The sequence below is a fragment of the Salmo salar genome, chromosome 14, assembly GCF_965601325.2.
Source record: "Salmo salar chromosome 14, fSalSal1, whole genome shotgun sequence".
Classification (NCBI taxonomy): Eukaryota; Metazoa; Chordata; class Actinopteri; order Salmoniformes; family Salmonidae; genus Salmo; species Salmo salar.
This window is the reverse complement of record NC_138304.1, coordinates 26868445-26881514: the sequence shown is the minus strand read 5'-3', so window position 1 is coordinate 26881514 and position 13070 is coordinate 26868445. Positions and strand designations below refer to the sequence as shown.

Here is a 13070-nt window from a genome sequence, read left to right as displayed (position 1 = left end):
GCATGAGAGCAGCTAGCAGACCATTATCCATACATCAACCTCAGATGGAAATTAGGGACATAAAGATGAGACAAGAATTGACTTCCTCCCTCTTTCATGTTCTAGAGAGAAATTAAAATGAATGACTTAGTAGAGCAGAATGAACAAAAGGTCTATAAAAGGTTCAGTAGTTCAGTCACAAGTGTGGAGGAGAAAGCGTTCGAGCAGGCATAAAAGAAAACGGACCCCCTAGAGAGAGCTCCTCAGTGCCATGAGAAGTTGATGAACACTGTCTCACGTTTAGATTTGCCACTCTGAATAATACCCTTCAGCAGGAATGTTGCTGAGACTGTAGGGATGATGAGAGGAGACACAGAGTCCTCGCAGAGTCCTCTATGAAATTTGATGAATTTATTGTTGAAGGGGGAAGTATTTTACAACTTTATTTTACAACTTTAATGTTAGATGGTTCCTCACCTTGGTCTATGGGCCAAGAGAAACAGTAATCCATGTTTTGGTTCTTTTTACACAGCAGCCGCAAGCTGAAATTGCAAGCTCAATTGCTGAAATAGCCTATGCCTAAGGGACAGATACAGGCATTATCAAAGTGACACTGGACAGGCCCACTTTCCAGTATTTAGGGTGTCTATAGTTAGGTTTCCATCCAATTGGTGACAGATTCTCATGTGAATATTCTATAATCTTCATAAAAACAATATACAATTTCAGAGTATCCTTTAGGAAAATTTGGCGCCGGACAGCATGACATGGAAGATATTAATTTACCGGACATTTGAGAAATGTAATGGACATCCATATGCATTCAGATCCAACCTGGAGCAGACAGCGCCATCAATAAACGAGTGATGTTGGCCAAATGAGACACATTTACGTGTCCTTAAAAACAGCCTATAACAAATTACAAAAGCACTATTCCTTGTGTTTCAATGTATAGCATATGACAAACTTCATAGCCAATTCTTTTGAGGGGATTTAGGCTACTTTCCTAAACAATAATTGTCCACATCACGGTTCAGCTGTCAGACATTTGAGCACTAAATGTATCATGTAAAGGCCCTGATACATTTAGTGCTCAAATCTCGGTGTCCACCGTATGAAATTAATATCTTAATATATATATATATATGTATATGTATATTGCATGGCACCCTATTCAAACACTACATTTTGTTCACATCCCACGGTATCACTAAAATGTATATTACCTTATCAAGCTCCCAGGCTGTGGGAAACATTGAGACACTTTTATCCACGGTCGGGGAGAGATGACAAACCAGAATATCAGAAAAGCACATCTATTTCCACGTCACTGATCCAGAAAGCTCAGTGCGACTGGGGCCTTCGCTTTCCAGAGGGAGCCCCATTCTGGCCATGTCCTTAGCTCTAGTATTCTGTGTCTGTTTATTATTCATGATACCTGAAGACAGAGATAAGATGCATCAGAGTTTCAGTGTCCTGCCTGAGTGCCTGGTCGGTTGGCTGGGGTGATGAAAGGGCATCTATGGAACTGAATATGTGACAAAACATCCCATCACACTATGATGAAAAGAGTTCAACCATCCAAGAAAGGTAGTGGTGAGAAGACAATAAACTTTTCAGATAGCTAAAACAAGTGGACAGCCAAGCTTGGCCCCTTTCAGACTGAGACTCAAAACACAAGGTTTACTCAGAATTACCATATCCAAGTCCCGCAAATATACATTTTTGATTTGTTTTAATTCAACAATTGTGTTCACACTATGTAAACATGCATGGCATGTAGTGGATGACATCGCAACATCATGACATGGGACATCCACTTGTACAGATTGTCAGAGCTCATCACTGATCAGATTCAATGCTTTGGACAAGCACACAGTATTAACTGATTAAGGATCAGGGACAACACACAGTAAAGTCATATTGAAATCTGAAATTACATCCATCCGATACATAATCCTAACAATAACAACTGGTGTATTATTTGTTGTATGTTCATACACATCCGAAACCGTTAACACTGGTAAAGAAAAAGATGATCTGTTTGGTCCTGTTGGATGGGCAGATGTTCTAACTCTTGTTTCTGCTGTAACATGGTAAGCTGTCACAAATATTACTACGGTACAGTGGAAAGGCCATGGCACACTTCATGATGAGAGACACAGAGCACACTAAAGGAAGCAAGGCACCAATCATAATCCTGGAGTGAGCATGACTGGAATGCGGAACAAGCAGATCACTTCATCATCCTAGCCAGGGAGATGCTGGTTTAGTACTGTAGGTTGTGTCTTGAAATAGTTACGAAATGCATCACACAAGCTAGAACCCAACAACATCGTTATAATTTCAGTTCTGCGTTGCATTACCTTGCTTGTGGGTACTAATTTCCTTGCATAAAATATGACTCATTTCATTGACATTGTGAGATGTTATGATAAATAGCGCTCTCTGCTGGTGTGTCAAGGAATGGGTTCACCTTATTTAAAATCAAATCAAACGTTATTTGTCACATGCATCGAATACAACCGGTGTAGACCTTACAGTGAAATGCTTACTTACAAGCCCTTCTCCAACAATGCAGTTTTAAGAAAAATACCTAAAAATAAAATTAAAAATAAAAAAATAAAAACATTATTTAAAAAATGAATAAAAAATATAAGAAATAAAAGTAACAAATAATTAAAGAGCAGCAGTAAAATAACAATAGCAAAGTTATATACAGAGGGTACTTAGGACAGTCATATTGTTTCCCAACTCCAGTACTCAAGTACCCTCAACAGTACACATTTGTATTGTAGTCCCAGACAAGCACACTTGATTCAACTGGATTTTGGAAAGAAATACTGTACACCTAAACAGGACACAGTTGTGTATGTGATCATGTGTAAGTGTACAAAATTATGTAACAGCAGTTGGCAAGGAAATAAATCATTTGCATCATCATTGGAAACATGAAAAATCCTTTGAGATGCTTTTTACAGTAATTACAGAAGTGGGTGTGCCTTCATGTGCTCATAATAGGTGCCAGAAAGGCTTGTTCCGATAAGCAGCTGGATTGTGTGATTCCCAAATACTTCTGATAGAAGTTCAACAGTATTTTGAAGAACTGTCAAAATCCTCTGAGAAATTCTTAACGTATGAATAAGAAGAGACTCAGTCAACCAGAAATCCTGAAGTAAAAGTTTGAAACATCAGAATGAATATGTTTTTATAACCATATAACCAGATCTGACTGAGCACTTACAAAGAGAATCATGGCAAAAGGAGATAATAAAATCAAAGGGAAATCTGAGACGGCAGTTGAAGAGGTAAAAAAAGAAGAGAGAGGGCCAGGAGGCACTGATCGTAGTGGAGGGAATTTCAGGGAAATCAAATCAGTCCTTTTTGTAAAGAAAGTCCACCCCCACTACTTCCTCATCCTCGACGGTTAGCGTGATGCAGGCAGCCACCACTTACCCAGCCACCCACTCACCTCCGGTGGACTGGGCCGCGACCAATCAGACAGCCAAAGGGCCCAGGGCCATGTGGCAGATGCGCTGGATGGGGAAGCCACGGCTGTGTGGGATGAGCCTCATAAGCCGTACACACACACTGGCTGAGTCTTTCCATTTAGAACTTTGGGTGAGAAAAACAACAGGAGGTTGATGATGAATACATCCCTGATATGAGATGAGGCAGCAAGAAAGGGGTTTAAACTTGTTTATATATAAACCCATTTAAGAAAATGAAAGAGAGCTAGAGAGACAGAGTGAGAGAGTGAGAGGGGGAGATCTAAATCGAACAAACATAGCATACAGAATAGAATACAGTAAGTGTGCACACTGCACAGTGAGAGAGGGTGAAGAGGGAACATTATGATGGGTAAAAAGAGACAGAGAGCCTTGGTGAAGAACATAGAAATCCATCAGACAGGTATCATTTATTTAACAAGGCCCCACCAAAACCTAAACTAATATTCCAAAATGACAGTGGTCAGTGTGTCCTGAGGAACACAGAGAGATTTCGCTGCCATTCCAAACTGATGAGGCATAGAGCACTCTAGAACGCTTACAGTATAGATGAATAACACTGTATCAAAGTTTCTCTCTACCATCTTCTTGTCTCACCTTCTGGTGGACTTTTCAAACAGTTGCAGACTCAGAGGGTGTGAAAGGCATATAATATGAGGAATAATTCAACAAAAGATTACTCTGCAGCACCTTAAACTTGGGGTAGAGCTTTGAAACTCCCAGACTTGAGGTATCTGATTTGAACTCTGAGCCAGCCACCTCTTTGACAGGCAGTGTGTGAGAGCTGGAGAGATGAGTAACGTGCAGGAGATATACTGCTCAAAGGACAAGAAAATAACACACCTCACCAGTCTTACTCAGTCCTTACAGTCAAGAGTAGGAATAAAATGAGCAGAGTGCCAATTCAAAAACTATACTGTCATGGAAGTTTTTGAATTGGCACTCTCCTCATGTATCTCTGCTCTGCTGAGTTGTCTCCATTTCAAAAAAGGTTCATACAAGTCAATCCATTAGCAGAAAAGGTTGACACAAGTCAATCCAATTGCAAATGTGCTAAAGGTTTCTGCTGGCTATCAGCAACAGAGTTGGGGAGATTTGAAGTGAGATTTGAAACCCTTCCTAAGGTATTTAGCCTACAGGGGTACCATGCAGGCATAATATGTCTACCTGTATTGATTTTTTATGTAAGTAATTGATACCGGAGCGCCAAGTCTAGGTCCAAGAGGCTTCTAAACAGCTTCTGCCCCCAAGCCATAAGACTCCTGAACATCTAATCAAATGGCTACCCAGACTATTTGCTTTGTTGTTGTCCCCCCCCCCTACGCTGCTTCTACCCTGTTATTATCTACGCGTAGTCACTTTAATAACTCTACCTACATCTACCTCAATTACATCGACACCGGCGCCCCTGCACATTGACTCTTTACCGGTACCCCCTGTATATATAGAGCCTTGCTATTGTTATTTTACTGCTTCTCTTTAAATATTTGTTACTTTTATCTCTTACTTTTTTTAGGTATTTTCTTAAAACTGCATTGTTGGTTAAGGGCTTGTAAGTAAGCATTTCACTGTAAGGTCTACACCTGTTGTATTCGGCGCATGTGACAAATACAATTTCATTTGAAATAAGGCGATTTTTATCAGAGCAGAGAGCACAACCCATTTGTTTCAAAGCCATGAGGAGCGGTCTGTGCAATTACAACATTCTTTATCGAAATGGACATGTGAATAGGCTTGCAGTGACATTTTTGTTGTAGACTTAACTACCGTAGGCACTATGCAGCCAAATCAATAATTCTGAGGCAGATGATAAAAGGTAAATGTTGGCATCAAAGCAAGCAGGAAAACGGCTCCATCAGAGTGGGCAGGGCTGCTGTCTCTCTGATCTCTAACCATGATGTAGATGAAGTTGTTTTGAGGATCAATGTAGAGAAAAGATCCAAACCTTATGAGTACAAAAACTAAAGTTGAAGACATCAGCTGAAAGTTGACCCTCACTTTTTGTACTGACCAATAGAGGGCAGAATTGTACCAAATATATTTAAATCTTTCTGATAGTAGACTACTAATACTGTAGGCTGACTCGTAGGCTCCTACAACCGTTTTTCATGAGTTATAAATCGAGAGTAAAATATAAAAACGACCATTTTAATGGATGACATATGCTCCAACTTTTCGACCGTGTTTCCAGTCGGTGTAAAAGAGACGGTGGACACAATCCTACCAATCACAAGCTGGCTTTCAAATACCAGCCAATAGAAAGACAGACATATGAGAGAGAGGCGGTCGTGTTTGGGGTTTGTTTTCAGACAGGTGTCGCATGCAAACCTGAGTCTTCCTAGATAATATTTTAGAGATTATTTGAAATTTACCTAGTTCACAACAACATCGGACTGAAAAATGAATTGTCCGCCATTGAAAAGGGTTTATGCAGATTTGCCCGTATGGATCGTAGAAGACCACTGTGATGTAAGAACATTTAGCTAGCAGTAGCTATATTTAGCTAGCTAGAGTTAGCTACATTTGTGTAATATCTAACGTTATCTTGCTAGCTAGTTGCACACTGAAAAAATACAATGTATTCCCCATTTGAATGTCTACAATGGCGATCTACAGTACATCACTGTGCGATGCTACCTCACTTTCTCAAAATAGCAAATGCCCTAGCTGGCTAAGAGATCACATTACATTTTCTTAGCTAGCTGGCAAGCTAACGTTAGCTAGCTACTTTACTAAGGATTCATGCATGCTTACTCTATAATTGTGACTAGATCAGGTCTCCTTTCTGGTTTTTAACAATCAGGCTTTTGTTCCAGCCCAGCACCAACACATCAAGTGCAATACTTTGTTATCCAGACTGGAGATCATGATTTTTGTTGATTATTTGAAAGGTAACATTAGCTTAGTGCTGGAACAAAAGCCTGCACACTCAGTAGCTCTCCAGGACGCTCTGGGCTAGAAATAGATAGGTACCACTGACCCCCCCCCCCCACCCAGTTTTGCTTGACATAGACACATTGTTTTAATTAATTTTGAGAATGTATCTATCTTTTATCTGCTGCATTGTGTCCCTCAGGTGGTAAGTCCTATATATCGGGCTATAGCATCAAGGCACTTGCCGCTGAAGAACATCAAGATGGTCCATCTGGATTCCCACCCAGACCTCCTCATACCTGTCAATATGCCTGCAGATACTGTGTTTGACAAGGACACCTTGCTCAGGTGGGATTACTGATGAACAGGGAGACTGGCCTGTACTGTACCGGCAAACATACTGTATGGACACGGACATGCCATCATCCCACATTTTATATATCCTTGAAATCTTTGTTTGCTAAGTTACCTCTTCAGGTAGCCTACAGCACAGACTAACATTCATTCAATTTCACTGAATAAATAGGGCATGACATGAACAGTATTAGCATATACATTACTCACTGATCATGTATTGTTATTTTTTTGTAGTGAGCTGAGCATTGAGAACTGGATCATGCCCATGGTATATGCTGGGCATGTGTCTCACGTGGCATGGCTCCATCCCTACTGGGCACAGCAGATCAAGGAAGGAGAGCACGCCTTTTCTGTGGGAAAAGACTCCTCCACAACCACCATCAGGTAATTAACCCACCTGACACGACACTGGTTTTGTTAGCCAATCACTTCCTGATCACTTCCTGATTTTCTGGATTTCTTATACAGGAAGGTATGGTTTGAACCAAATACGTTTCTTATTTGTACTTTGTTTGATTTTGTTTCAGAGTTACAAGTAAGGACGATTACTTTTTAAGTGACGGCCTGTATGTTCCTCAGGATCAGCTGGAGAATCCTAAACCTCTGGGACTGAGTGTTGTCTTAGTGAACCCTGTGGCATGTTGCCAGAGGAGAGACATGGAAAGGGACATTGAGAAGAGCTCTGCCAAAAGACCCAGGATAGAGAACAAGGGAGCTGGGGATGTGAATGATGCTCAACCCTCTGCTTCAGCTTCCAAGTCTGAAAGCAGCTCTAGTAGCTGTACTGACAGTATTCAGCCACCAGGTGACAGTATAACCTCAGGGAGCAGCAGCAATGGCAACAACAGAGAAGAGGAAAAGGAACCACTCAAACAGCCTTGTTTGAAGACTGACAAGGATGAGGGTTCAATGACCTACGCAGTGAACAGCCTTCTCTCCGTTATCAAACAAACTGATCCATACATACTTGACATCGATCTTGATTTTTTCTCTTGTAAGAATCCTTTCAAGGAGATGTATACACAGGTAAAGGCAATTATTAGTTACCGTTGGATACCAGAGGCTTAACCTTCTCAAGAAAACATATACTGCTGAGATGTTGCAGATATCTTACTTAGAATCAGCAGAAGTGTTGTAAGATATTTAGACATGTTGGTTTTTCCTTGGCATTCATCTCATGATTTGACGCCATCAGTTTTACTCCCCATCTGTATACCATAGGATGAGTACAATATTCTACAGGAGCTATACAGCTTCAGGAAACCTAGAGAAGACCCAGATGAGGTGAGAGAAAATACTGTCTGTTCTGAAGGTGTTATGTGTGTCGGAAGGTGTGTCTGTATCAGAAGCATGTGGTGTTTCTCCCCTGCTGTGCACTACGGCACAACTGTGTCGTGTTGTGTTGTTTTCAGGAGGAGTTGACAGAGTGTGTGGAGAGACGTATCCGGCAGCTGGAGGATCTGGAGGCAGCATTTGCAGACCTGGTGGAGGATGATAGTGAGGAGACAATCAGGCGCTGGGCTGCCAACCCTGGGTAGGGTAAATCTCCTCTACCTTCCTTACGGTATCTGGGCTGGCGATGCTGAGTTAATCTCCTGTACCTGCCAGGCAGTAACTTCTGCATCAGCCCAACTAGGCCTAATCCTCAGAACCCTTCTATCCTTAGAATCCTTCACTCAGCACTGGCCAGCTTAAAATTGGTACTGGAGAGAGATTAGATAAGATTGAGATCTACTTATGATTATTTCCCCACATATAGTCCCTTGAGAAAGTATTCACACCCCCTTGACTTTTTCCACATTTTGTTGTGATACAGCCTGAATTTAAAATAAATTAAATTGAGATTTTGTCACTGGCCTACATACAATACCCCATAATGTCAAAGTTGAATTATGTTTTATTTAAAAATGAAAAGCTGAAATGTCTTGAGTCAATAAGTATTCAACCCCTAGGAAAAAAAGAGGAAGGGAAGCGCTGCTAAGGTACACAATAGTAGATTTTGGTAGACCTAAGGTGTTCTTTGGTAAAAGGGGTCAATTGGTCATCAAAAAGAAAGGAGGACCAAGGCGCTCTTCATATAATTAATTTAAATGCCTTTATTTGTATGGCATGTTCAATAGAAACAAAGTTTACAAACTCTGACGTGTTCCGGCTGCTTGGCCTTTGTCATGGAGTACAAAGAAAGGACTTTGAACAGCTTTTTCCAATCAGCCCTGATTTGAAGAGGGAATGGATCAGCATCAGAATGCCTAGAAAGGTAGTTCGAACCTTAAATATGACTGGGCAATGTGCCAAGAATAGGAGAGCCATCTATTCCATAGCACACTAGAACACAGCAAACATGGGCAACAACATAACTGAGGGCAACGGAGCAAAATGTCCACTTGATGACAGCAAATGGACCTATCATGAGCCTACAGGAAAGGTGAGAAATCCATACCTACATTTAAACCAGGGTACTTAGTGGCCTGTAATTTGTAAATCCAAAAACTTTATTTTTGGTTTAGCTGTGTAAGACGGTCCCCTTTTCTAATTGAGGTGGGAACATGATCAATACCCATGGCTTGTAGGGAGGCAGGGTTGCCATGGTGTAAGGACTTGTAGTGCCTTGCCATGGTGTAGTCTTCATTGCCTACCTATGGGTATTGATCATGTTCCAGCCTCAATTAGAAAAGGGGACCGTCTTAAATGGCTAAACCAAAGGGAAAGTTTTTTGATGTACAAACTACAGGCCACTAAGTACCCTGGTTAAAATGAAGATATGGATTTCTCACCTTTCCTGTAGGGTTGTGATTAGGGATGCACAATATATCGGTGAACATATCAGAATCGGCCGATATTAGCTAAAAATGCCAACATCGGTATCGGCCCGATGTCTAGGTTAACGCCGATGTGCAAAACCGATGTCAAAGCTGATGTGCATACCTATATAAGGTAGGTACATGACGTAATGACGCCACGTAAAATGTTGCGCTACATGTGCAACACAGCATTCCTAACCTAGCCCACAATGTCTGCTGTGTGGATCGAGCAGTCAACAAATCGAGCAGTCATTTGAACAAGTAAGAAAATTTCAGTTAGACAACTCAAAGGCGAAATCCATTAACGCCAAGATAATGGAATTCATTCCCCTTGACAATAAACTGTTTTCTGTCATGGGTGATGTTGGCTTTTGTCGACCACCGGTACACATGTTGCACTACCAGAGTTACACAGTAATAGCGTCACTGCTATTAGCTTTACGACATGCTATGGAACGCCGTTTGGGTCTTTACGTGTCAAAAACGATACACGTCATAACACTATTTGACGCATTAAATAAGCTTGTAATTTGACACGTCAAATAACAGTTCTGGTATAGAATGTTGTGTGTTATGAATTTGCACGTGCTAGCCAAGCGCCACCACTACTATCAGTAGCACTGTCAAAGCTGTACAAAAACAGTCTGCAAACAAGCACTTCTGGGGTAGCTAGCTAGTTTTATCTTACTTAGCTAGCACCCATACAACCAGCCTGAAAACAATGACCAGTAGAAACTGCAGTCATTTTCATTATTCTTAACAATGATTTAGGAATCCTTGTAAGTATTAGCTAGGAAGCCACTTGTTGTCTTCCTATTGAAATTGAACTTCAGTTCATGAAAATAAATGGCTAGCCAGCTACTTAACCCTGTTGTCCAAAGCTCATTTTATAAGCAGAAAGCTAGCTTCATCTGGCTAGTGAAGCTCGACCGGACCGGGTTATGTGTTGTGAAGCTAGCCACAATAAGGATTAGGCACAATAGTGGAATTTGCTGTTTGCCTTCAAAATAAAAGTACCTCTTTGAAAGTGATGCAGAAGGTTACAATTGGTGTAATTATGCCATATTTAGACTAGATCATGTTAAACAAGGTTGGAATGTAAAGCAATGAAATGGGGTATCAGTTTACTCGGTGACACCCACAGAACACAACTGTGAAGGCCAAATACACACTGGAGTTGCTTACCAAGAAGACATTGAATGTTCCTGAGTGGCCTAGTTACTGTTTTGACTTAAATTGTCTTGAAAATCTATGGGGTCTTGGAAATGGCTGTCTAGCAATGATCAACAACCAACTTGACAGAGCTTGAATATGTTTTTTAAAGAATAATGTGCAAATAATGTACAATCCATGTGTGCAAAGCTCTTAGAGACTTGCCCAGAAAGACTCACACCTGTAATCACTGCCAAAGGGGATTCTAACGTATTGACTCAGGGGTGTCAATACTTATGGAAGTGATATATTTCTGTACTTCATTTTCAATAAATTGTTAAACATTTAAACAAAAAACATTGTTCTTATAGGGTATTGTGTGTAAATGGGTGAGCAAAACAATTAATTGGATAAAAAAAATTATTCAGGCTGGAACACAACAAAATGTGGAATAAGTCAAAGGGTGTGAATACTTTCTAAGGGCACTGTAGATCTAGGTCTACTCTATATCTGCAGTGTGTCTTTCCCATCAACAACTGATATAGTACCTTTTATCCAAGTTTTCCTCTGGGGTTGATCACCTCTCTGTTGTCTGCCACTCACACAGTCTGAATTAGGTTAGGCTGACATTATCGTTTTAGATAGAGAGATACTCTACAGGCGTGGTACTGTAGGGCTCTGCCTGGAGGTGATGATCTTCTTTTTTTTTCTCCTGTTTTTAGGATGACCTCTCTGGTCAAACTGGTGGGAAGCCTGCGGAGTCGAAATGAGGCTCCTGACTACGAAATGGTAAACAGCTTTTTTCACCGACGTAGTCATCACCATTAGTGTGTTTTTTTTTCTACATTTCTAATTTCAAGGAAGGAAAATAAGATGAGGAAGAACATAATGTAGCACTAATTAACAGTTGGATTAGATAATTTAATATAGCCTGTCCCCTTAACAGCTAAAAGGGTTTTCTTTTTGCTCCCTGCCTCTTTCCAACCTTTTACTCTGAAAAACACTATGATGATAAAAAGCTGGCTTTCATTATGTGATTGGCTGACATTCTCTCCCTTCCTATGTGATGGTTATGATGATGATGATGAAGGTGCACCAGGCGGGGCTGACCTGTGACTACTCGGAGCTGCCCCACCACATCAGTAGTGAGGAGGAGGTTGAGAGACTGGTCCTGGCGGTGGAGCTCGTCCTGGAGGCCCTGCCGAAGCCCACCCTTGTCACTGTCTCCAGGTACGTCAGTGCCACTCACCCTCCCTGGAAAACAGCCATTTTACTTATTCAAAGAAAATGGGATTTGTAGCTTGCTGAAGGACATTGGACATGTAGCAAACGGTTTATTGTTGACAGCCATCAATTTATTTGCAAGTTCATGAAGTACTGACTCATTCAGTTAGTGTTTGTTAGCAAAGGCAGATGTCAAACATGTGAAAACGTACTCTTAACGCATATAGACACGGTTTGTTCTGCTACTAAGAAATTTGATCTGATCTTCAAATAATGCAGATCTTACGTCAATTGACGCAAAGACCTTAGTCATTGTATTTTCAGCAAAGTTGTTATTTTTCATGCAAAGCACAGTCAATTTAACAAAGTATAATGACGCATCACCTTTGACTGGATGACATTGTTTTTGAATTACAAGATTCTGTTCAATCGTGTTATTGGGAAATGTGGACAGTTTGCATGTGTTATTGTACAATTTGACAGCTGATTGAATCACTGTTTTGTTTGGCAGATCCAGTCTGGATGAGTACTGCCCAACTGAACAGGTAAACTCCATCCAGAGTAGGATACTAGCCGTCCTGGAGACTTTATATGGCTCGTTGGATGTCCATAAGGAGTACGAGACGACACCAGAGGACAACCTGCCCAAGGCATCATGATACAAATCATCGTAATTTGAGATGCATCCATCGAATTATTGACTTTCACTCAGAAATCATGCACTGGTGTCAGTGTGAGGATTCAGCCTGAAGATACACATATGTACTAGTTTATTTGGAAGGCTTTAATCTCAAAGTATGAGTTAATGGTTGAAAATCAAGATAGCATGTCTACCTGCTCCTGTTATTTTAGTTTTTCTCAGGTAGGCAAATGTATCAAACATATCCATATTCACCTGACCATTGTTGTGAATCAGATACTGTACAATTTAAAGAGGACAGTTTTTATCATTTGTGTTCAGTTATTTGTTTGACACTTTCTTGCCCAGTCCTGACAATATTGGATGCAGGCATAATTCACTAAGTGAAAATTTGACTATGGAGCCATTTTACACTAAATGCACTGATTGCATTGGCAAATTGTTCAACTGTATCTGTAGGAATTTTTCATGAAATTAATATTATTTTTGTGGACGTATCTATTTCCCTTTGCTCATTTCGCAAATCTTTTCCCT

General features: G+C 40.7%; 1 protein-coding gene across 1 annotated transcript; it reads left to right on the top strand.

Moving 5' to 3' along the window:
• The first annotated feature begins 5767 nt into the window (after window positions 1-5767).
• Window positions 5768-12846, top strand: c14h5orf22 (chromosome 14 C5orf22 homolog). Its single transcript, XM_014140426.3, has 9 exons — window positions 5768-5957; window positions 6565-6710; window positions 6954-7103; window positions 7247-7745; window positions 7941-8003; window positions 8132-8253; window positions 11395-11461; window positions 11763-11902; window positions 12408-12846. Exons 1-9 carry the CDS (start codon window positions 5889-5891, stop codon window positions 12553-12555), a joined length of 1404 nt encoding a protein of 467 aa, XP_013995901.1. The 5' UTR covers window positions 5768-5888; the 3' UTR covers window positions 12556-12846.
• The last annotated feature ends 224 nt before the right edge of the window (window positions 12847-13070 follow it).